This window comes from Myodes glareolus, chromosome 26 (genome assembly GCF_982192425.1).
Source record: "Myodes glareolus chromosome 26, mMyoGla1.1, whole genome shotgun sequence".
Taxonomy (NCBI): domain Eukaryota; kingdom Metazoa; phylum Chordata; class Mammalia; order Rodentia; family Cricetidae; genus Myodes; species Myodes glareolus.
In genome coordinates this window covers 42,988,576-43,012,358 of record NC_142051.1, presented here as the reverse complement: position 1 = coordinate 43,012,358, position 23,783 = coordinate 42,988,576, and the positions used below count along the sequence as shown (strand labels likewise).

The following is a 23,783-nucleotide window of genomic DNA, read 5'->3' as shown; positions in this document are numbered from 1 at the left end:
AGAAAAAAAAGGACAGGAGGCAATTTTAGAACATCGCATATTTGCCGTTAAATTACAATCTATGTAAACATGCCCATGTGGTTGCAAATAAATACGAGAATTCAAATCTCGTTAAGACAATGGTTCACTTGGGAAAGAGTAGATGCTGATAATACCAAGTGGTTCTTGTGTTTTCTTGTCAATTAACTGAATCTTTTGCAAATAGAGTTTTTAAGTTATTTGCTTTATAAAGTACCAAATCAACAAAGAATATTCTCTTGAAAAGTATGTTCTGAGATGTTGAGGTTTGGACATGGTTTTAAGAGAAGATCGCATTACCATAGCTGAGTGGCCCTGTTGCTCCTGGGCCTGTGGCAAGGCTTTATTTTAGCATGAAACGTCCAAAGATCTGAGAAAAAAAAAATGACAATCTTCTTTGTAAGATGCTGATCTCCAGAATGTGTTACAGTGACACCTGTCACACCCGAGAGGACTTCCTGCGCCTCTGCCTTCAGGATGTCCCGTTGGAATGTTCGGCGTCTTTCTGCAGCGTGCAGGGTTCTGGCAGCCTTCTTTAGCTTCCATATGGTAGCTGTTGGCAGCTTCAGACTCAAATCATCACAAGACTAAATCCAGCCTACGAGAGAAAAAGGGCACGCTTAACTGGTAACTCGAACAACAGTCCCAGAATCAAGTCCTGCCAGCAGTGATTGCCTTTCTTGGTACTGGAGCACACTTTCCAGCCTGTCCTGGAAACAGAAAGAAAGGGAGGAATGGACTGATTGGCTGAGTGTAGGTCACGTGCTCCGCGGATGCAGAGAGACAAGGAAAAAGCAAGGCTGCAGGAATCCTTGGGCCTGAGAGTGGAAGAGACTTTCCTATATGGAAACCAGTGGCTATTAGCACAAGAGGAGGGTGTGTATGGCAGGGGGAAAGCTATGACAGGGATTTTACTGCTGAGCAACTTGGTCTTAGTAGCCAAGCATCTCACAGTGACTATGGTCCAGGTATTGGAGTTAGCAATTAATTATTACAGCAGGACGGGTTTTTTTTTTAAAGAAGGAGGAGGAGGAGGAGGAGGAGGAGGAGGAAAAGGAGGAGGAGGAAGAAGAAGAAGAAGAAGAAGAAGAAGAAGAAGAAGAAGAAGAAGAAGAAGAAGAAGAAGAAGAATTATTATTATTTCTGCTGGAGAGATGGCTTAGCAATTTAGAGCACTGACTGCTCTTCCAGTGGTCCTGACTTCAATTCCCAGCAATCACATGGTGACTCACAACCGTCCTATAATGAGATATGGTGCCCTCTTCTGACCTGCAGGTATACATGCAGGCAGAACACTGCATACATAATAAATAAATACATAAATAAATACATAAATAAATAAATAAAATCTTTAAAAATATTATTTTTAAAAAAAGATTATTTTGTAATAATTTTATTATTTAGATGCTTACAATTAGAATCCTAGATAAAAGAACTTCTATGACTTTACTAACACAGATAACATTTATTTTGTGCTTATTGCTGTTGTTATTGTTAAGCCCGTGAAATTCAGGCTAATCTTGAACTCACTGTCTAACTGAGGCTGGCCTTGAATTTCAAATCTTACTGCCTCCACTTGCTAAGTGATGGAATTACAAGCATGTGTCACCATGCCTGACTTTGTAAAGAAATTTTTTAAAAAATCAATGATTGTTTTTCTAACAAACCCAAACAGAAACAAAAATCTGGAGCAAAGTTGAAAAATGGACAATCAGGGCTTGTTGATCTATAAAAAGAAAAGGGCCTGGCAGGGTGTGTTGGGAGGAAAGTTGAGCATCTAAGAACACACGTATCATCAAAGTTTGATGAGGTCTTTAAATATACTATAATTTCATGCTATATCAACTAGACATTTCCACAGCTGAATTCTGGGTATTCCACTCCCAGACCTGCTTCCCACCCTGTGTAACATGAGGGGCCGGCTTGTTGGGGTATCTGTCCTGCCCAGTACCCTAAAGCTAGCAAGCCCCAAAGAAAATCACACACAGGACTCCATAAGATTATAAACTGATTGGCCCATTAGCTCAGGCTTCTTATTAGCCATTATGACTTATATTAACCCATTATTCTTATATACGTTAGCCATATGGCTTGGTACCTTTTTCAGCTGTCAGCTTACATGTTGCTTCTTTGGTGATCTGGGCAGGAATGGCAGAGGGAGCTTCCTGCTTCCCAGAATTCTCCTGTTCTCATTGCATCACCTCTACTTCCTGTCTGGTTTTCCCGCCTATACTTCCTGCCTGGCCAATCAGCATTTCTTTAAAAAATGATTGACAGATTACAGACAATTCTCCCACACCAACCCTGTGTGAGATCCATGGCTTACTTAGTAAATAGCTGTGTGACTGGGCCAGGCTGGGTGCTATGACAAGGCTTTCTGTTTCTCATCTTCTTTCTCGAAATCAGTGAAAGGTTAAATTAATCTTATTCTTTAAATGTGAATGAGATGCAAACGTCGCCAGGATCAAAATGGAGTCTCATGAGGGTAAAGATGGCCCAGGAGGTAAAGGTGCTTGCCACCATGCCTGGCGACCTGAGTTCAAACGCTGGGACCTGCACAGTGAAAGGAGGGGACGACTGACTTCTGAAGTTTGTCCACGCACCTCCACATTCCCGCCCTGCGTTGTACATAGATAAATAAAACGTTAAAATAAAATGAGGTCTCATGTCAACCCTACATAAAAGCAAAATGAATGAAGCCAGGAGGTTGTGAGGAAAGAGTCCAATACCCATGATTGCCTAATAATCATCATCACAAAATATTCCGTCATATTCCAATGTTTGCAAGGAGGGCTAGGCAACCTTCCAGGAAAAGAATCTCTAAAGAACCTGATGGATGACTGTTCAGTCATGAGCCCCTGTTATAATCACCGTGGCCAACAAAAAATGGTTTCCCAAAACTGATGTAACCCTCCTTACTGTAGGATCCCAGGTTTTCCCCTGCTCTTGGAGGTGCAAATTGCAAGGACTGTTTATGTTAGCCAGCCAAGCTTCCTGCTAATTTCTGTGCTAGCTCAGCTTTTAGCCTGGTGATCTAGCTGTGGCTTTGTTAAACCTTTGGAATGGTAATTTCCCACCTGCCCAGAAGGGTTCCCACAGCACCTAGTCCCTTCTCAACTGTCTGTCGCTGCCCTCCGCCCACTACCCCCTGCGGGGGAAGGAATTTCCCACACAGTGTCAGGTTCTTCGTGCCTGGCTTCCCTGTCTGCCTGGGAGTGTATCTCCTTTACTGGGGCAAAGGTATATTAACCTTGCAGAAAGCTAAATAAAATTGGCATTCAGCTATCTCTTGACAAATGACCCAGGTCTCTTTGTGTGTGTCTCTGTTCAATCCCCAGGTCTTCGCCCTAGTTCGTGGTAGGTTCGGAAGGCGCGCAAACCGTTCCGGGAGAGAAAGGCACAGATTTGGGTGGAACACCTTACTTCTCCCTTTAAAACCTCCCTTTTTCCTCCACCTCTTGAACATGCCGGGAGTTTACTGTGCTGGTTTCCCACATGGCTATTCCCCATTTCTCTCTTCAAGAAACCTCTCATTTTGGTTTTAGTTTGGCTTGACAAAATAGTTATCCTTGGGTTTGGGGATTATTATTGATCATTATTGACTTGTTTTTGCATCTTTATCCATTTCATTATTTTGTAACATTCAACAGCAAATGACAGAGAAAGATGGAGAACTTTCCATCACCTTCTCAGCTTCAGTGACCTATGGCGGGCTCTGTGTGTGTGTGTGTGTGTGTGTGTGTGTGTGTGTGTGTGTATGTGCTCGCAGTCTCTCCCTTCCTCTCCCCTCTGCAAACCTCCCCAGCTTCAGTGACCTATGGCAGGCTGGCTGCAGTCTCTCCCTGCCTCTCCCCTCTGCTTCAGTGAAAGCACTGTTGTAGTGAATGGCTTAAAATGTGCTCAGAGACATCTCTTCCAGGAACTGCTCTGGAGGCTGCCAGGAACGATCAAAAGCCATCCTCTGTTCAAAGAGTGCAGTCTTGCTTTTAAATTTTAAATAATACTAATAATAAGGTATCAGGTTTCTTTGTAATATATCTTTTAAGAAATATATTTAGCTCCATGGGCAGAGTTCAGAAGAGGCATAGGCCCCTGTGCGTGCAGAGAAGTTGAGGACACAGCAGCTGAAGCCGTGGTGGCACTCCTACTGCTGGCAATCTGCCAGTAGATAATGCTCTAGCATGCCATCTCCAATCACTATAGGCCACAGGAGAGCCACTGCTACAGGAGGAATATGAGCCAACAGAAATGCCCGGTCTATGAGCTCTCTGCTAGGCAAAAGAAGAGGAAAATTGGGGGGAGGGAGCTATTTTAGGTCACTGGTGATCATTGTTAAGTTTGTCCCAAGAGCCCTTTATTGAAATGTTTATATACAATGAGATCAATAGCAGGCAAAGAAGAATGACTTTGAATCTTACAGTGTCCCTAGGTTTATTCTGTAAACAGAACATGTGACTCTGAAGAATATATAAAGAGGTTTATTCTGGAGTCACAGCTCCAGTGTCTGGGGAATCTAAACAGCATGGCACTGACATCTGCGAGGACCCTCTAGCTATGTACCAACATGGCAGATGAACAGAAAGGGAACCTCCCTTCTGCAGCGAGGGCCAAGCACACAAAGTGACCCTGCTGCCTCCAAAACCAACCCAATTGCAGAAATCCCAACTTACTCCGGGATCTCACTGTTCCCCTCTGGGCCCTGCCTCTTTCCAAGAGCCCAGCACCTCTGCTCCCTTGCCAGATGAAGTCTCTTTGTGAACTTGATGACAACACACCACAGTAAAGTGACAGTTATAGGAGTATGAGACCCAGGGCTACAGAGATGACTCTGTGGTTAATAAGGCTTGCTGCTCTTCCACAGGACCAGGGTTTATCAGGATCTGCGCACAGCAACTCACAAAAGCCTAACTCCAGCTCAAGAGATGCAATTTCCTCTCCTGACCTCCACAGGCACCTATATGTACAGGTGTGCACACACGTGCATGAGAGCACAGCACACACAGAGACATAAGTTTTAGAACAAAATGTTTTAAAAAGCAGGTACAAGGACTTATATTATTTACTAGGAGGAAACCCCATGTTGCATTAATATTGACTAGTCTGATTGACATAAGCTTCATTCTCAGCCTTTACCGTTCACCTTCTCTCCCCGACTCCATGTGTGTTGGGGCCAAACCCAAGGCCTGGTACACGCCAAGAGAGTGCCTCACCCCAGTACCTCAGTTTTCAAGACAGATCTCCCTATCTAGTCCAGACCGGCCTGAAATTTTCGATCCTTCCGTTTCTGTCTCTTTAGTGCTGGGATTATGGCAGTACACCCATGCCCAGCTCCAAGCTTTTTTGTTTTTAATCAATATTAAACTTGCTTCTTACACTCCAGTTCTCCCACTTACAGGAGCTTGGATTGGCACGCTCTGGGACTGTGTTTTTTTTTATCATAACATCATTTTTTTTAACATTTTGTGATTTTATGCTTATGGGTTTTGTTGCCTTATGTATGTATGTGTATGTATGTATGTATGTATGTATGTATGCCTGATACCCACAGAAGTCGGAAGAAGGCCTTGGATCCCCTGCAACTGGAGTTACAAATGGTTTTGAGCCACCACGTGGGTTCTGGAAATAGAACCCAGGTCCTCTGAAAGAACAAGTGCTCTTAACTGCTTGAGCTATTTCTTCAACATATTTTATCATTATAACATTATTTATTATTATTTCTATGGAGGAATTTTGAGCAGTAATAACAGTACAAGTTAAAGGCAGTTAATAAAAATGGGATCCATAAGTATTATGTCATTCTCATGGACAATAAAATGAATATTCAGTATAGCAATTTATAAAAACAGAGAGTCAAACAGCAGTGTTCCTACATAGGCAAAGTGGTCAAAAGTTACTCAGTCAAAACAAGCCACCAAGAGAGGACAATATGGAGATACATGGAACTTTATCCTAAAATCCCTAGTTATTGTGGGAGTAAATACTTTCTACATTTCAGAAAGGTTGCAATTGGACCTTCAAGATGGCTCAGTGAGGAAAAATGTCTGCCACCACTGACAACCTGAGTCAGAGCCCCTGAACCCACACAGTGGAACAAGAGATGACTCTCGCAAGTTGTCCTCTGACCCCCCACATACTCACCTTGGCTTGAAGCTGAGGCTGACTGTCCTCAGACTTACAGCCATGCTCCTGCCTCTGCTTCCAAAGTGCTAGGATCACAGGTGTGAGCATCTCACCAACTGCAAAAGAACAGACTTGTCTGTGCAGGTAGATGGCTCAGTTAGCTGAAGAATTTTCTGTGCAGGCCTGAGGCCCCAAGTTCAAATTCCAAGCACCCGCGTAAAAAGCTTGTCGGCAGAAGTTTCTGTCCCACCTGGTCCCATAGCCATTCAGTTCCAAAGAAACACACAGAGGCTTATCTTGGTTATAAACTGTTTGGCCTTTTAGCTCAGGCTTATTATTAACTAACTCTTACAACTTAAATAACTCATAATTCTTGTCTATGTTTAGCCATTTGGCTTGATACCTTTTCTCAGTAAGGCCATCTCATCTTGCTTCTGCTGCATCTGACTTGTGACTGCATCTCTGCCTCTCCTCTTCCCAGAATGCTCCTAGTCTGGTTGCCACTCCTACTTTCTGCCTGGCTACTGGCCAACCTGTGTTTTATTAAACCAATACAAGTGACAAATCTTTACAGTGTACAAGAGCATTATCCCCCAGCAAAAAACTCTATACCTATAACCCCAGTGCTAGCGATGGAGTGTGGACGGGTGGATTGCTAGGGCTGAGCAGCCTCTGTGGAGGCCCAAAAATGTGAGTCCACTTTCACCTTAACCAAAGGTCAGAGAGTTGGAACTTACCTCTATTCCTTCAAAGTTATTGTGTTTCTACCTCAAACAAAGGTCCCACCTAGATTTAGATCAGAGTTCTGCTCTCTCAAAGTTATTGTCAACATGTGTGACTAATATCCAGACCTTGAATTTCAGGAATAGAGAAGTAGATGTGTTTCTACCTCAAACAAAATCTAAGGATCCAACTAAGTTCCTATTCTCTTAAGGACAGAACTACTGATTCCACCGAGGGAGTGGTTTGCCTACAGAATGTTTTGGTCCAGGGTGTCGGTTTTACTTGTCTTGTTCTAGCAACAAAATGTTTACCTAAGAATGTAGCCCGTGACCTTCAGCTGGTTTATTCATTTCCTTGTATCATGTTAATGCAGTTTTTTGTCTTACTCCTACCTCTTGGGGTCTGGGTATTTTAAGCAATTGGAAATTAAATGAGGGCAATTTCAGTATTCACTGGAACTGCCTCCTTCCCTCTATCCTATGTTTCTGCTTTATTATTTTCACTCCTGTCTTTGTACTCTTTACTATTTTTCTGATCCCCAAGCCTCTACCCTGGCAAGTGGTATTTTTGCCAAGGCTGGTCCCCGACAAGCTGCCAATCTAGCTCCAGGTTCAGTGAGAAAACCTAATTCAGGAGAATAAGATGGCGAGGGATAAAGCAGGACACCTGGCCTCCTTCACCGATCTCTCGGTGTATGCATGGAGAGGAACAGCCGCACACCTATGTGTACACACACACACACACACACACACACACACACACGCACACCAAGTAAAATAAAATAAAAGTAAAGTTAAAAAAAAATATTTACCTGTGCCAAGCTGAGAAAACTACAAGAAACACAGAAGAGGAACTGATGGGGAGAAGAAAAGGACAGAGTATAAAAGTGATATTATAAATGATAAATAATTTAAATATTATAAATGGATAATAAAAGAATAAACAAATGGCAAGAATGTGAGCATATAGTAATTTTAATATTCTGTTTCTGTGAATTAGGGGAAAATACATTCTTGGTATATTTTATCTTTCATTGTTTAGAATTTCATACATGAATATCATGTATTTTGATCAAATCCAACCCTTTTCCCTCCCCTCCACATCAGCCTCTATTCCAGTCTTTTCCCTACCAACTCCATGTGTTATTCTTCCTTTGCTCCTTCCCTCCCTCCCTCCTCTCTTCCCTCCCTCCTTCCCCCCTCTCTCAAAAACCCACTGAGTCTACTGGGTGGGCCTGTATGTACGGGTGTAGGACCACCCACTAGAGAAAGGGTACCTTTCAGGAGTCACTCTTTCTCCTCAGGAGTCATTGATTCCCAGGAGCTCCTCAGCTAGGGGTGAGGCTTCATGAGCCCCTCCCATGTCCATGCTGGGATTTTGGCCGGCTTGATCTTGGCAGACCTTGCCAAAGCAGGCACAGTTGTTGTGAGCTAACGCGTGCCGTCATGCCCAGCAGATACTATTGTGAGGCAGACAGCCGCTGTCTCTGGATCTCACAGCCTTCTGACTCCTTCACGTTGCTGAGACCTACAACCAACCTGCACTGCTCTCAGTAGATACCGAGTGTGGGGATACCCGGTGTAGGTTATTTATTGTTGTCTGTGTTTCACGAGAGACAGAATGACTGCCCAGTACTCTGCCATCAACCCAAAGCCATGATGGCAGGCACCTCAGACCTCCTTGCCTTTTCACTCCCAGACACATCCATCCCTTTTCCTGCTCCAGTTTCAAGTCGGAGCTCAGAGGCCCTGCTGTCCCAAACTCAGGTCACCTCCTCAGCGCCTTCCTTTAAGTCAGCCTTTGTCAGCCATTTCTATCACCTGAGAAAGTCGGTTTCTTTAGATTACAAGACAAACTGTGGAAATAGATTGTGGATTTTTTTCATCTTCACTTCTGTATTACAATGCTATGTACATTATCTTGATAAATGTTTGCAAATTTTCCATGTGTCTTTCCTATGCTGTCATTATATCAATCTCTACCCATTCTTAACAATAAAATTCTACTACTTGAACTAATATTTACTACTTAAAGAAGAATGAGTGTAGCAGGCTTTCTTGGACTCCCAAAGCGTGACACAGAGACTTATTATTAATTATGAATGCTTGGCCTTAGCTTAGGCTTGCGTCTTTTTTTATTGATTTTTGTTGAGCTCTACATTTTTCTCTGCTCCCATCCCTGCCTCTCCCCTCCCTCCTTAAGTCCTCCCCCAAGGTCCCCATGCTCCCAATTTACTCAGGAGATCTTGTTTTTTTCTACTTTCTACTTCCCATGTAGATTAGATCTATGTAAGTCTCTCTTAGTGTCCTCATTGTTGTCTAAGTTCTAAGTTCTCTGGGATTATGGTTTGTAGGCTGGCTTTCTTTGCTTTATGTTTAAAAAACACCTATGAGTGAGTACATGTGATAATTGTCTTTCTGTGTCTGGGTTGCCTCACTCAAAAGAATGTTTTCTGGCTCCATCCATTTTCCTGTAAAATTCAAACTGTTGTTATTTTTTTCTGCTGCATAGTACTCCATTGTGTAAATGTACCACACTTTCCTTATCCATTCTTTGATTGAGGGGCATCTAGGTTGTTTCCAGGTTCTGGCTATGACAAACAAAGCTGCTATGAACATAGTTAAATACATGTCCTTGTGACACGATTGAGCATCCTTTGGATATATACCCAAAAGTGGTATTACTAGGTCTTGAGGAAGGTTGTTTCCTAATTTTCTGAGAAATCGCCATACTGTTATCCAAAGGGGTTGTACCAGCTTGCATTCCCACCAGCAATGCAGAAGCGTTCCCTTTTCCCCACAAACTCTCCAGCACAAGCTGTCATCAGTGTTTTTGATCTTGGTCATTGTTACAGGTGTAAGATTGAATCTCAGAGTTGTTTTGATTTGCATTTCTCTGATGACTACGGATATTGAACATTTCCTTAAGTGTCTTTCAGCCATTTTAGATTCCTCTGTTCAGAGTTCTCTGTTTAGGTCTGTACTCCATCTTTTTTATTGGATTATGTGATCTTTTGGTGTTCAATTTCTTGAGTTCTTGGTATATTTTGGAGATCAGACCTCTGTCCAATGTGGGGTTGGTGAAGATCTTTCCCCATTCTGTAGACTGTCATTTTGTCTTGTTGACCGTGTCCTTTGCTTTACAGAAGTTTTTCAGTTTCAGGAGGTCCTATTTATTAATTGTTTCTCTCAGTGTCTGTGCTGCTGGGGTTATATTTAGGAAGTGGTCTCCTGTGAGAATGCATTCAAGTGTACTTCCCATTTTCTCTTCTATAAGGTTCATTGTGGCTGGCTTTATGTTGAGGTCTTTGATCCACTTGGGCTTGAGTTTTGTGCATATTGACAGATATGGGTCTATTTTCATTCTTCTACATGTTGATATCCAGTTATTCCAGCACCACTTGTTAAATATGCTTTCTTTTTTCCATTTAATATTTTTTGCTTCTTTATCAAAGATCAGGTGTTCGAAGATGTGTGGATTGATATCCGGGTCTTCTATTCGGTTCCATTGGTCCTCCTGTCTGTTCTTATGCCAATACCAGGCTGTTTTCAGTACTGTAGCTCTGTAGTAGAGTTTACAGTCAGGGATTGTGATGCCTCCAGAAGTTCTTTTATGGCACAAGATTGTTTTGGCTATCCTGGGTTTTTTGCTTTTCCATATGAAGTTGAGTACCGTTCTTTTGATGTCTTTGAAGAATTTTGCTGGGCTTTTGATGGGCATTGCATTGACTCTGTGCTTGTTTCTTTTAAACCTAACTTAACCCATCCCTATTATTCTATGTGCTGCCCTGAGGCTTGTTTATCTCATCTATACTCTGTTCATCTGCTTTCCTGCTTCCTCCATGTCTGGCTGACTGACCCCTGGTTGGCTGGCCCCTGGCTGACTCCCTTTTTCTATCTGTCTGCCAGCCCTGCCTATCCTTCCTCTGCCTAGCTATCAGCCAGTCAGCTTTATTAGGTTTATTAGACCAATCAGATGCCTTAGGCAGGCAAGGTGCAACAGCAAAACATCTTTCCATAATAAATGCAGCATAAACAAATGTAATACTTCTTTACATAGTTAATTATTAGGCAACACAAACAGATGCAGCACATCTTGATATAGCTAAACAAATAGTCTATTCTACAACACATGAGAATGGCAAAATAGAAAAGATGTTTCAGCTTAGAAATTGCTTAGTCCATTTCATGCCTTAGATACTGAACACAGACTCTTTTTTGTTGTTTTGGTTTTGGTTTTTTGAGACAGGGTTTCTCGTGTAGCTTTGGAGCCTGTCCTGGAACTCGCTCTGTAGGCCAGGCTGGCTTCAAACTCACAGAGATGCAACTGCCTCTTGAGTGCTGGGATTAAAGGCGTGCACCACCACCATCTGACCGGAAGGCAGACTGTTAAGTAAAATGATCTGGGCTGGACATCCGTTCAACCATTTGCTACCAGAAAGGTTCAGCTCAGACCGCACAGTTGCACACGCTGATACACACAGTTGCTGATAGACATATCAGTAAAACTGGAACAAAAATCGAGTCTCAACATATTGGTAGGATTATAAACAATGTCCTGGATGGGGGCTGGAGAGAAGGGTCAATGGTTCAGAGCTCAGACTGCTCTTCCAGAGGACCAGAGTTCAGTTCCACCACCTACTTCAAGTGATCTATGACCTCCTGTAAGCCCTCTCTGAGGGCACCAGAAGTCACCTTCAGATACCCACATGTAAACAACACAATGCACATAATTCAAAATGAAGTAAAAAATTTAAAAAGGAAGGAAGCTCCCTAAACAGCGTGCCTGAACTCTGAGGGCTCAAAAATGAAATGGAGTGAAGCAAGAATTCAGTAGCAATTGCTTCACATTGTTACAATGAAGATACGAGAGTGCTGGCTACATGTTTGGATAAAAAAAAAAAGAAAAAGAAAAAAGAAACCAGGCAGGGCTGTCAAAATAAACCAAGTGGATTGTTGAAAGGTATTAGGGACTGTGAAGTCCATCAAAGAGCAATACGTAAGTATGGAAATGGCAGAGAAAGCTATTGCTCTATACTATTAATGAGCTCGTAACAAACAGTTGTGAAGAAATGATCACATGTGAAGAACATGAAAAAACAAGGATGAATGCCAAGCCCCGAGCAGCCCCGAACCCTGACTAAGACGTCCTTTTGGGGCAAAGGTTCCACTACAGCAGGTATGAGAGTGTCTTCAGAGAGGCAAGGGACAAAGACAGGTATGGATTATCTACTGGGGACCAGATCTGTGCGCCAAACCCAGGGGACCATATCACACCGACCTTCATCCTCCAATGATCGAGGTACCAGGCTATTTCTGAAGCAAGGCTGCCCAGACAGCCCCTTAGCTTCCCAGCTCAAGCCGTACAAGCAAACAGACATACAGCTCAAGCCGGTCGATTTCCTGAGATTGTTTTGCGGGTGACTTGGGAAGTGTTCTAATTTAATTTCTGTCAATTTAAAACTGACAAAAAGCAGTTTTAGGGAGCCAGGTGGTGTTGGTTTATGCCTTTAATCCCAGCACTCATGAGGCAGGGGCACACTGATCTCTGTGAGTTCAAGGCCAGCCTGGTCTACAGAGCGAGTTCTAGTACAGCCAGAGCCACAGAGAGAAACCTGTCTCGAATCCTTCCCCCCAAAAAAATTAGGGGAGAAAGGATTTATTTAACTTGGGAGTCTAGGTTACTATCCATCATGGTCTGGAAGGCAAGGGCAGGAACCCGAGGCAGAGAAGCGGGGGCGGGGGGGGGGGAGGAAAGAAGGAAGAGAGGGAGGAAGGAAGGGAGGGAGGGGAGAGAGAGAGAGAGAGAGAGAGAGAGAGAGAGAGAGAGAGAGAGAGAGAGAGAGAGTAAATGCATGTATGATTACTGTAGGGCCCAGTCCATAAAATGGTGCCACCCACAATTAGGATGCATCTTCTCACTTCAATTAACCCAAGAAAGATTCCATCTAGGCAATCCCTTTCCCAGGTCATTTTTACCTTGTGCCAAGTTGATAAAGAAGAGTTAACCCTCTCAGGGTGTCCGATGGACCATTTTAAGGTGCATCTCTCTTCCTGACTCCCAGAGATCTGAGTAACTGGTGGAAGGTCCCACCTCTAGTGACCACCTCGGCTATCCTTGGAACAGAGGCAGAGTCCAGGTAGCTTTCAAGAGATGCCTCTGCGGTTGGGCACCAATTCGTTTCCAGACGGCTCCGGGTCACGTGTGCGGTGTGTGTGTGGGGAGGGTGCAGGAGCTCGGCCAGCTGAGGGGCGGGACCTGCCAGTTGAGGGGCGGGGCCATGAGCAGAGCTTGGATTGAGCATTCTGCAGCCCTGGTGCCCACTCCCAGCGCCTGCCTCCCGAGCCCGTGGCAATCGCGCGCTGCTCTTCATCATGCTGTGGCCGCGCAGTCAGGCGCTTCGGCACTTCTCCACCGGTCAGGTGAGTCCAACCAAAGCGATCATCCACGTCCTGGTCTTGCTTTCCAGACGTCAGGGGCTGCAGGGTCAGCGCAGCGGAGGCTGGGGGTGGGCAATGATGCCCAGATCTTTCAAGAAGGGACCGCAGCATTTTTCATACTGGGCGACTTCAGAGTAGGCTGCTGCGGGTATCCGGGATGGGAATTGTCAAGTGAGCCTTTGTCTCTTGCGGGGAATGAGTTGCAGCCGAGGTTACTGAATGTGTCAGGTCTGGCTGGGATGACAAGCTGGGGAATGACAATGGGTAAAGGAACAGGAGCTAGCATCCGTTTTCTTCCGCTTTGCATTTCAACCGAGAGGTTCCCTGGCCCCGACGTGAACGGTATAAGATCGGGATAATGAATTAGAGTGAGCACTAGGCACCGGCCTTGCAAGGTCTGTCAGATGCGACATTGACTCAGGCAAGCTCAGCGCCTTAAGCAGGGACTGCCTGGCGCTTCCCACCGAGTCGCAGCGGCCAGATTTCCAGGATCACCCAGCACAGCTGGAGCGTTGTTAAACTGTAGAGTAAGAATCCCCAGCCCTGGCCCAGCCCTCACGCTTGAGATTGCATCAGCGCTTCTAGAAACGGAACGGGAGCCGACACGTTGCAAGTGGCTCTGCCTTCAGCACTTGGGTGGGCCTTTGGGAGAAGAGCCTTTCTGAGCCTAGACGATTCTCAGGCCAAGGAAAGCAGCTATCCTGTGTACATAATCTCTTTTGTAAGCAGTACGTCCCGGCTGTGTTATAAAGGTTTTTACCCCATTCGTTTATCTCTGACAGTGCCATATGTAAAGCAAGTATAAGGTAGAATCTTGAATCGTGCTAAGAATTTGTCCGTGATTTTTATGCATTTCAAAGTTTTGTGTCTCCTAGATAAACTCAAACGGTCAGAACTCATCTTACTCCTTAGAATGAACTCTAGTGATTTCGGGAAATAGTCACAGTTACCTGTCTGCCCTGGGCTTTTCATTGCTCGGCTGGGCTGCCCTTGGACCCTGCCTTAGCTTTTTCAACCTCTCACAGACAGGAAGGGGCTGTCACCTCACCGGCTGTTATCACCACCTGTCAGTGAGCTGTTGGAAAGCTGAAAGGAAGGAGTTTCGAAGGATGAGGATTTCCACGGGGGGGTTACAGAAGTTTCAGTAATAAAAACTGAACAGGCCAGGTGACAGATAGCAGGAATAGAAACACGGCTGGGCGAAGGAGCAGGCTGTCCCAGGGGCCCACTGTCCTCAGGGGTCTATGTGGGAAGGTGGCCATGGAGAGAGCTTGGAATCAGGCAGAATTCTGCATGGTCAAAATGAAGATGGTGAAGAACTAGGGACATTTTACTCTAAAGATAATATAGATCATCTCCTTTAGACTGTGTTCCACTCCCTAAGAATTATTTTGAAATGAACACACGCAGCTAGTAAGAATACAAAATGATACGACCACTTTGGAAGCTTGCCAATTCCTTTTGCAAAATTTTTAAATCACATTTTTACTTGAGGCGATGGCATACCCTGGCACACATGGAGAAGTCAGAGGACGATTGTCAGGGAGTTGTTCTTTCCTTCCCTCTTGTTGGTCCCCAGGTTTGGCAGCAAGTGTCCCTACCAGACGAGCCTTCTTGCTGAGCCGTTTGGTATAGTGCTAAATGGTATCTACACCATACGATGATGCCTCCATTTTATTAGGTCTTTGTTTGTTTTCATAGTGTTAGGGATGGAGCCCGGAGCCTCCCACGGGCAAAGCACACCCTGCATCCCTGAGTTATATGCTAAGCTCCACACTTCTAGGTACTTATTTACCCACAAGAAATAAAACCTGTGTGCAGACATTCACAGGGTGTTTCTATGATCATCCCTAATTGGAAAGATCGTTCTCGTCGGGTGATAGGATAAACAAAATGTAACATAACCATGGATATAATGGATTTTACCTTGCATGGGGAGAAAAGAACCACAGGCATCCACACTGGGAGTGAAACTCAAATATGTATGTTAAGCATATGAAACCCCTCAAAGATCTAGATACTCACAGATCTGACGTTCTTGAAAGAGGATCTAGAGACAGAAGTCACTAGATCTCAGGATCACTAGTAGGAAGGAGCAAGTACTGGTGACATAAGGAAACGGTAGCGAGTGCTGGGACATCCGCAGGTGCGGCAGTGCTTATGTTCCGAATTCATAGGCATGTACACGAGAAAGGGTATGTTTGGTTGCATTTAATGATAGTTTGTGTTAGTCTGTGTGCTGTGGCTATTACAAAATGCGGGAGGCTGGGAACTTTATAAAAAGAGATGTCTCTAGCTCTCAGTTCTAGAATCACAGGAGTATGGTACCAGCATCTGCTGGGCTCTGGAGAGGCTTCAGAGAGATGACATTACAATGATGGGGACACACTGGAGAGTGAAGGTTCCTTTTCCTGAAAGTCTGGAATGTTCTATGGTCACCAGTTCCATGACAGGAATTCTCGAATTCTCTCTCTCTCTCTCTCTCTCTCTCTCTCTCTCTCTCTCTTTCTCTCTCTCTCTCTCTCTCTTCTCCCCTATGTTAAGCATCCCTCTTCAGGCATCACCTCCTGACAGGCCTCTGTGTTGACATCCTGAGTTGATTTAAAAAAAAATTAGGAGGGGAAGGCAGCACTCGAGAGGCAGAGGTAGGTGGATCTCTGTGAGTTTAAGACCAGCCTGGTCTACAAAGTGAGTTGCAGGACAGGTTCCAAAGCAACAGAGAAACCCTGTCTTAAAAAACAAAGCAAAACAAAAAAAATTAATTCTTTCTTTTTATTTCTTAAAAAAAAAAAAGGCTGAGTGGTGGTGGCACATTGCCTTTAATCCCAGCACTCGGGAGGCAGAGGCAGGTGGGTGTCTGTGAGTTTAAGGTCAGCCTGGTCTGCAGAGTGAGTTCCAGGACAGCCAGGGGCCAGGACTACACAGAGAAACCCTGCCTCTGGGGTGCCTGGGAGGAGGGTGGGGAAGTGGGGGAGACAAACATGTTCCGAGGTGCTTGGGAGTTGGCTCAGAGGGTCAGAGCGCTTGCTGCTCTCACAGAGGATGGGAGTTCAATTCCCAGCATCTGTGCAAGGGGCCGCACAGACTTCACAGCCGTTAGGAGAACAGTCAGCCAGGATGAAGAACGAAACTCGCATCAGCCCTGATTTGCCAGGGCTTCTAGGAATATCGTTCCACTTCAGTCATACGTAAGCACGGCCCAGTTTTGGAAGAAAGCATTCAGGTAACAATTAACTCAGCCCTGTGAGTGAAACTTGACTTAGAAACAATGCTCAAGATGAGGGTCTAGGGAGATGGACCAAGGTAAACGTAACGCCCGTGGGCCTCAGGACTGGCCTGACTCTAAGATGGCATAAAAGTCACTTGGCTGTAAAGTACAGTGACATCTCTCGCAAAGATGAGTTTCATGACCTAGAAGTAATGTTCAAGGGTTTTTGGGGGAAGCAGGCAGGGCAGGGGGGAGTCCGGGATAAACGAACAATATTCTGGGGGAATACATGGGTAGTCTCACCTAATATGTAGCAAAGGATTACCAGGTTGTAAACTACATTTCCTCCCATTATTCCAGGAAAACAACTATATACTTTGTTCCATGGAAGAGATAAGTTATGTGTTTAACTTTCTTGGCCTCTCCAGTGCTTTTCTGTGTACATAAGGATTTTTTTTTTACCCTCTGCAAGTAACCGTGTTGAGCAGCTCACCACCACCTGTATCTCTGAGACCATCATAACACGGCATAAACCCATGCAGACACATACACATTAATAACGTGAAAATAACGACCCTTTGAAAAGCATTTTAAAAAGTGATGAGGGCTGGAGGGGGTGTAGCTAGGGGCATTGGTCTGCCATGGACAGCAACTCAGCTTTGACCCCCAGCACTGAGAAAAAAATCAGTATGACAATCGATACGAATGCCTTCTTTATTCTGTGATGCAATAAGGAAACAGAGTTGCGCAAGCTTGTCACTGATGGCTGCAGATCTATCTGAAGCATGACACGCTGCTCCTGGTCAGGTGAAAGCTTGTCACACTAGCCAGGGCCTTTGCACACTCCAAACGCATCCCGGGAGCGCATTGAAAAGCAGCCGTTATTTTCCCTCTCTGCTCCATTTTCAAGCGCAAGAGGCACGCCTCGGAGCCAGCTCATGCCTCCACAGAGCTGTCTCAGAGATCGGCTAACCCTGGGAGGAATCCACATCACCCTCCTGCCCACAGTCACTCAGGGATTCCCACTGTCTTCATAATATGGTACAAATGACTGGAATAGATAAAGCTCTCTGCAGCTCCTGTCTCAATTGCCGCTTGTCAGCATTCCGTGGCTCCCCATTCTTGACACTGTACCATTTATTTACTTCCTTCTACCGGGAACTCCCCAGGAGTCTCATGTAATCCTCCCCACTTTCTTGGCCCACTCCAAAAATGACACCTCTGAGATTTAGCTAAAGAATTCCCTTAGGGACAGGGAGATGGATCCTCAGGTAAAAGTGTTGTGTTTAAATCCCCACACTTGTGTAAAAAGTGTGTGTGGTGATGTGCACCTGTAGCGTAAGAGATGGGAAGGCAGAGACGGGTGATCCCTAGGGTTAATTGGCTACCAGCTTAGCTGAATCAGTCAGCTCCAGGTTTGGTGAAGGATCCTGTCTCAAGAACATGGAGAGTGACTGAGGAGAACATCTGTCCTCCACACGTGCACACATATGCACACCTGCACACATACTATGTACACACAAACACATAGGCAGCCGTATGCTATCTCCGACCCACTGTGAAGAACTGCCTTAGGGTGATGTCGTCCTCTTTCGAAACCTCGCTGTGTCCACCTATCCTAGCGCCATGTCACTGATCTGTCTACTTGGATGTCTTCCCTCCCAACTGATGAAGTCCCCAAGGGCAGGGATCACTTTTTCTATGCATCTTGTAGTACGGGGTGGGGAGTCCGAAAGGGAAATGCACAGCGAGAACAAATGAGAGCATCTTCCTGGTGGATTCTGCCAACACAGTCAAGTCAGCATTCAAACTGTACTCGGAGACACAAAAGCAAGAAATATCTTAAGTCCAGTCTTCTGGAATCCTGCGAATTCACAAATAGACTTACAGTCCTGGAATCTGAGCATTTCCTAGTGTTAAAAACTCACCTTGGGCTGGGAGTGTAGCTCTGTAGTAAAGCGCAGGCTTCAGGTTGAAGGCTGTGCAGTCGTTCACAGCATCAGAGAGAGGGATGGGGTGTGGAGTCACCGGCCACTCTCAGAAAGTGGTCAGTGAATGCAATAGTTTCAGCAACATGGTTGATTTAGAGACTTTCTCGGCTGATCCGGAACTGAACTCCAGCTAGCCAGATGACAGTCAAGTCGAATATAGAAGCACACTGCATTGAAGGACAAGGCCTCTTGAGTTCTGTGTGCTTTGAGGTTATCTATACCTACCCCACTTTGGTTGGTAATGTTGGTTATCTGGCCAAGGGTCTTGCACATGGTGAACAGGCGCTCCCCCGGAGAGCTGTGGCCTGGCCCCTCTGTGCATTTTGAAAGCAGTGTTTCAGATGCCTTAAAATATCTGGCACTAACAATTGTGTGGGGTGAAGTTGAAATTTTTGTGAGGTGGCCAACGGGAAGATTCTGTTTCAGTCCTAATTATAGTATATAGAGTTAAATTTCTCTCTCTCTCTCTCTCTCTCTCTCTCTCTCTCTCTCTCTCTCTCCCTCTCTCTCTCCCTCTCTCTCTCTTTTTCTCTCTCTCTTTCTTTTTTCGAGATAGGGTTTCTCTGTGTAACAGTCCTGGCTGTCCAGGAACTCACTTAGTAGACCAGGCTGACCTCAAACTCCCTGAGAACCACCTGTCTCTGCCTCCCAAGTGCTAGGATTAAAGGTGTGCACCACCACCACCTGACTAGTTTTATTTCTTAATGTGTGTGTGCATGCATGTGTGTGTGTGTGCATGTGTGTCCTTTGTGTGTATGTGTGTGTCCTTTTGTGTGTGTGTGCATGTGTGTCGTGTGTGTGTGTGCGCGCACGTGTGTGTGTGTGTGTGTGTGTGTGTGTGTGTGTGTGTGTACCCATGGAGGTTAGAAGAGGATTGGATCCCTTGGAGCTGGAGTTGCAGGTGGTCCTGAGCCACCTAACACGGGAGCAGGGAACGGAATACGGGTCCCCTGGATGGGCAGCAAGTGCTCTGAACGACCAAGCCAGCTCTCCAGCGCCCATCTACCTTGTTTTTGAGACAGGGTCTCTCATGGCCTGGAGCTTACCTATTCAGCTGGACTGGTGGACTAGCAAGTTCTAGTAATCCCCCTGCCTCTGTTTCCTTAGCACTGAAATTACACATGTATGCCCCCATCAAGCTTTTTCAGTATTAAATTTTTGAACACTTCATACATGAGTACCTGTGTTTATAACCTTTCTCCCCCTCCTTCTCTCTTCCCATGTGCCACTTCAACTATTATTGTTACATACATGTGTATGTGTGTGTGTGTGTGTAAAACCTTCCGAGTCCATACGTGTGTGTGTAAAATCTTCTGAGTCCATACATGTGTGTGTGTGTAAAAGCTTCTGAGTCCATACGTGTGTGTGTGTGTGTGTGTGTGTGTGTGTGTGTGTGTGTGTGTGTGAAAACTTTCTGAGTCCATTTAGCATACATGCTTAGGTCTGGTCACTTGGGATTTGAAGTGCAGGCATTGTATTATAGTTGGGGCTAAGCATCTCATGACCAGTTCTGCATTTTAGCCAATCACGTGGCTTTCTATAGTTATCCCATCTACTACGAATAAAAAGCGCCTTTGATGAGGGGAGAGAGCTACACTCAACTGTGGATACAAGGATGAGTATTTAGGATGCAGCTGGGACTCAGACTAGTTTAGTAAAGAGGCAGTACTGTATTGTCTTCTAAGGTAGACCACCTCACTAGCCATGGGGAGTCGGCTAGGTTTATATTACCAGCCATAAATCCCCTCCTACTTAGAGGGTCTTAAGTCCTTAAGCCCAATCAAGCCGTTGGTTGCACCAAGATGTGAGCACCACCACTGCACCTTTCGGGATGTCCTGACATAATGATCGTTGTGGTATGCAAATATCACAGCTATTGTTGATTTTCTCCCGTGGAGGCTGGCAATGCACTTTCTAGGAAAGTTAGTCCTCAGGGAAGAGGCTGTACCTGGAGGTTTCTCTCCCGCCCTCCAGTTCCCAAATAACCCCTCTGAGGCTTAATATTAATTACAAAGTGTTTAGCCGATGGCTTAGGCTTCTTACTGGCTAGCTCTACATATTTAAATGAACCCATTTCTAATAATCTGTGTATCTCCATGTGCCCTGTGACTTGCCGGTAATGCTGTGGCATCTTAATCCTCCAGTGGCTGCTAGCGGCTCTCTTGACTCTACCTTCTTTCTCCCTGCATTCGATTTGTCTTTCCCACCTAGCCATATTCAGCCCTGCCATAGTCCGGAGTAGCTTTATTCTTCAGTCAATAAAAGCAACACATATTCACAGCATACAAAAAGGTATTCTGTATCAAGAGGCATTCTAATCAAATCCAGCTTGATTTTTCTGAATCCTATGTCTGAAGTACATGGCATTTTCGGCAAAAAAGTCTTGCCTTCAGCCTCTGAGAGGCAATCAAGGGCAACAGTAACAGTGTTGTTTTGGGGAGTTTCTTGAACTCCCCTGAGCAACAACTTGACTGAAACTGTGCTTTTTGTTAGAGTCTAGTTTTCGGGAGCATTATTACCCCAAGTGGCCAGCTGGACTGCAAGTCACTAAGTTGCCCAGGCTGGTCTTGTACTATCAACCCTCTAGACACCATAGCAAACAGACTAATCGTTTTGTGTTGGAGATCTTGGAACTTCTGGTAGCCCTTGAGTCATCTTATGACATTTTCCTTCATCTGTCATCCAGTGTTTTCCGTCCACAACGTCAGCTGCCGCTATTGCTACATTCTTTCACAGGTCTATTTCAAAAACAAACTGAAGTTGGCGCTTATTGGCCAGAGCCTCTTCGGAAAGGAAGTCTACAGCCACCTCCAGAGAGAGGGCCACCGAGTAGTGGGGGTGTTCACAGTTCCGGACAAGGATGGGAAGGCTGACCCACTAGGTGAGCACACCTGGGAACACTGGGTCAAACACTCTCAGGGCTGGTGGGTGTCCAGAGCTGCTTTTGTTACATGTGACCCCTACTGCTGTTGGGACATTATCAAGACGAAACTTTTATAGCCATGGTCCCAGGTAGCCGCCTCAGCCCCAAACGAGTCGGTGTTCGAGCAAGCAAATAGGGAAAAGAGGGCGTCAGTAAAAGGCTTCCCACACAAGCTTGAGGACCTGAGTTCCGATCCCCAGCACTCACACCAAGTTTGGTGCCCCAGCCTTGTCTGTTTCAACAGCATTGTGGGGTGAAGGTGGAGACAAGGGAATCACTAGTCAGATAACCTAGCCAGTTGGCAAGCTCCTGGTTCAGTAAAAAGACCCTGTCTCAGAAAATAAGATGAAGAAGGATTAAGGAAGATTTCTCACATTGACTTGTGGCCTACACACACACACACACACACACACACACACACCCCACACACAAACACAGGTGCACACATGGACATGTTCACACACTCGTATTAACATGTATATACATCACATATCCACACACCAAAAAGAGAAAGAGAGGAAGCAGAGGAGGAGCCCATTATTAAGGACACAGCCCAGAAATGGCACACATCACTTCCGTTCATACCCAGTCAGCCAGGTCTGAGGTACAGGCCGGCTCACTTGCAGAGGAGCCTGAGAATTGAGACTGCCTTTCAGGCAGCTACGTATTTCGCTGTGTAAGGCGTCTTAGTTTGGTTTCCTGTTGCTGCAGTGAATAGATGTTTGGAATGGGCCTCGACAGAAGCAACTTAAAGGAGAAAGGATTCATTTGACTCATAATTTCATGTTAGAGTCCAATCCTGTGGGGAGGTCAAGGCAGCAGGGGCTGAAGCAGCTCGTCCGGTCACATCCACTCACTCATGAGCAGAGAGTAATGAGTGAATGCACTCCTGCTAGTGCTTAGCTGGCTTTCCTCACCCTCACACAGCTCAAGAACTTCTGCCTATGTAGGGAACGGCACTGCCCCTCTTGGATGAGCCTTGGCACTTCAACCAAGGTGATCAAGATACCACCCCCCCCGCCATAGACCAGCCCACAGACCAGCCTGACCCAGTCTCTTGTTGAGACTCTCCTCCCAGGTGACTCTCGACTGTATCAAGGTGGCAAGTCTGGCCATCACACCAGGGGATTCCACTGCCAAAGGATGAGGGCAGACAACTAGCAGTCCGTAGATGGATTTTTGGAATTAATAGTATGATTATCAGACTCTTCAAGATAGATCTGGGAAAGGGACATTTCCTTGGTACCCAGACCCAGGGTCAGGACCTTGGTCTGTTGGCCATGACCATCTGAACTCATGATGTAACTCAGAAAAAGGAGGTGAAGCCAGCCCAACTTACATACAATGTGGCCTTGAGATGGTACCGCATGCTTAGCAGTAGGCGTTCTAAAATCAGGGACTGGCGCGGATCCTATCACTTACCAGCCTTGTAAGCTTGTGCAGATCAGTGAGCTTACTAACCACCAATTCAGTGGCCCCTGCCTCACAAGGCTACAGTGAGACCTTGTGGGGGAAGGTGCATAAAGTGTTAAGTAAGATACCATCAGGACCTAACACGGCTTCAGAGATGAGGTTTCGTCCTGGAGACCTCATTTCATCCATTAGGACGGTGATAACTGAGCAGAGAAGGGAGAGTAAACAGAAGAACACTGGCAAACCCTGCCGTGGCTACTGGTAATGGTCTAGGACGGATATATATATATATAGGCTGACATACATACACAGGTACACATACACACACACAACATATACACACACCGAATGAATGAATAAAAATGTAATGAAAGTCAATATCTGAAAATATGATCTACTCACCAGCTTCTGGACTCATGATGCTTTCAACACGTAGATGCACGCCAACACATAGATGCACGCCCACACATAGATGCACGCCCCTCTAGAAAGACTGATGAACCTGATACAAACGACAACATCCAACTCTAGTCACGGTACAAGTTCCCCTCCGTGACGCCTAACCTGTCAAAGTTTTGTGAAACTGTGATGTTACCATGTGGGAATAGAAGACCATGACCTGTAAAAAAAAAAAAAAAAAAAAAAAAAAATTGTTGTTTTGTTTTTTGTGCTCAGCTTTGGCGGCAGAGAAAGATGGGACCCCTGTGTTCAAGTTCCCTAAATGGAGAGTCAAGGGTAAAACCATCAAGGAGGTGGCAGAAGCCTACCAGTCAGTGGGCGCCGAGCTCAACGTGCTCCCCTTCTGCACTCAGTTCATCCCCATGGATGTCATTGACTGCCCAAAGCACGGCTCCATCATCTACCACCCTTCCCTCCTTCCCAGGCACAGAGGCGCTTCTGCCATCAACTGGTGAGACTTGGAATAGCAGGGATGGTGGCTGTGGACA

At 45.4% G+C, this 23,783-nt stretch overlaps 1 protein-coding gene and 1 long non-coding RNA gene across 2 annotated transcripts in view; one reads left to right on the top strand and one right to left on the bottom strand.

The window, feature by feature from the left end:
- Positions 1–324: 324 nt before the first annotated feature.
- Positions 325–2,162, bottom strand: LOC146889738 (uncharacterized). The gene is made up of 2 exons (XR_014999781.2): positions 2,117–2,162; positions 325–616 (listed from the first exon to the last, which is right to left on the bottom strand). It is a non-coding gene; the product is annotated as an uncharacterized LOC146889738 (long non-coding RNA).
- Positions 2,163–13,180: 11,018 nt separating this feature from the next.
- The window catches only part of Aldh1l2 (aldehyde dehydrogenase 1 family member L2), a 46,781-nt gene continuing 36,178 nt past the window's right edge, over positions 13,181–23,783 (top strand). The window contains exons 1-3 of the mRNA XM_087902164.1: positions 13,181–13,283; positions 21,237–21,381; positions 23,512–23,746. Coding sequence (XP_087758290.1) covers positions 13,236–13,283; positions 21,237–21,381; positions 23,512–23,746 — 428 coding nt within the window. The 5' untranslated portion in view covers positions 13,181–13,235. The remainder of the gene's footprint in view (positions 13,284–21,236; positions 21,382–23,511; positions 23,747–23,783) is intronic.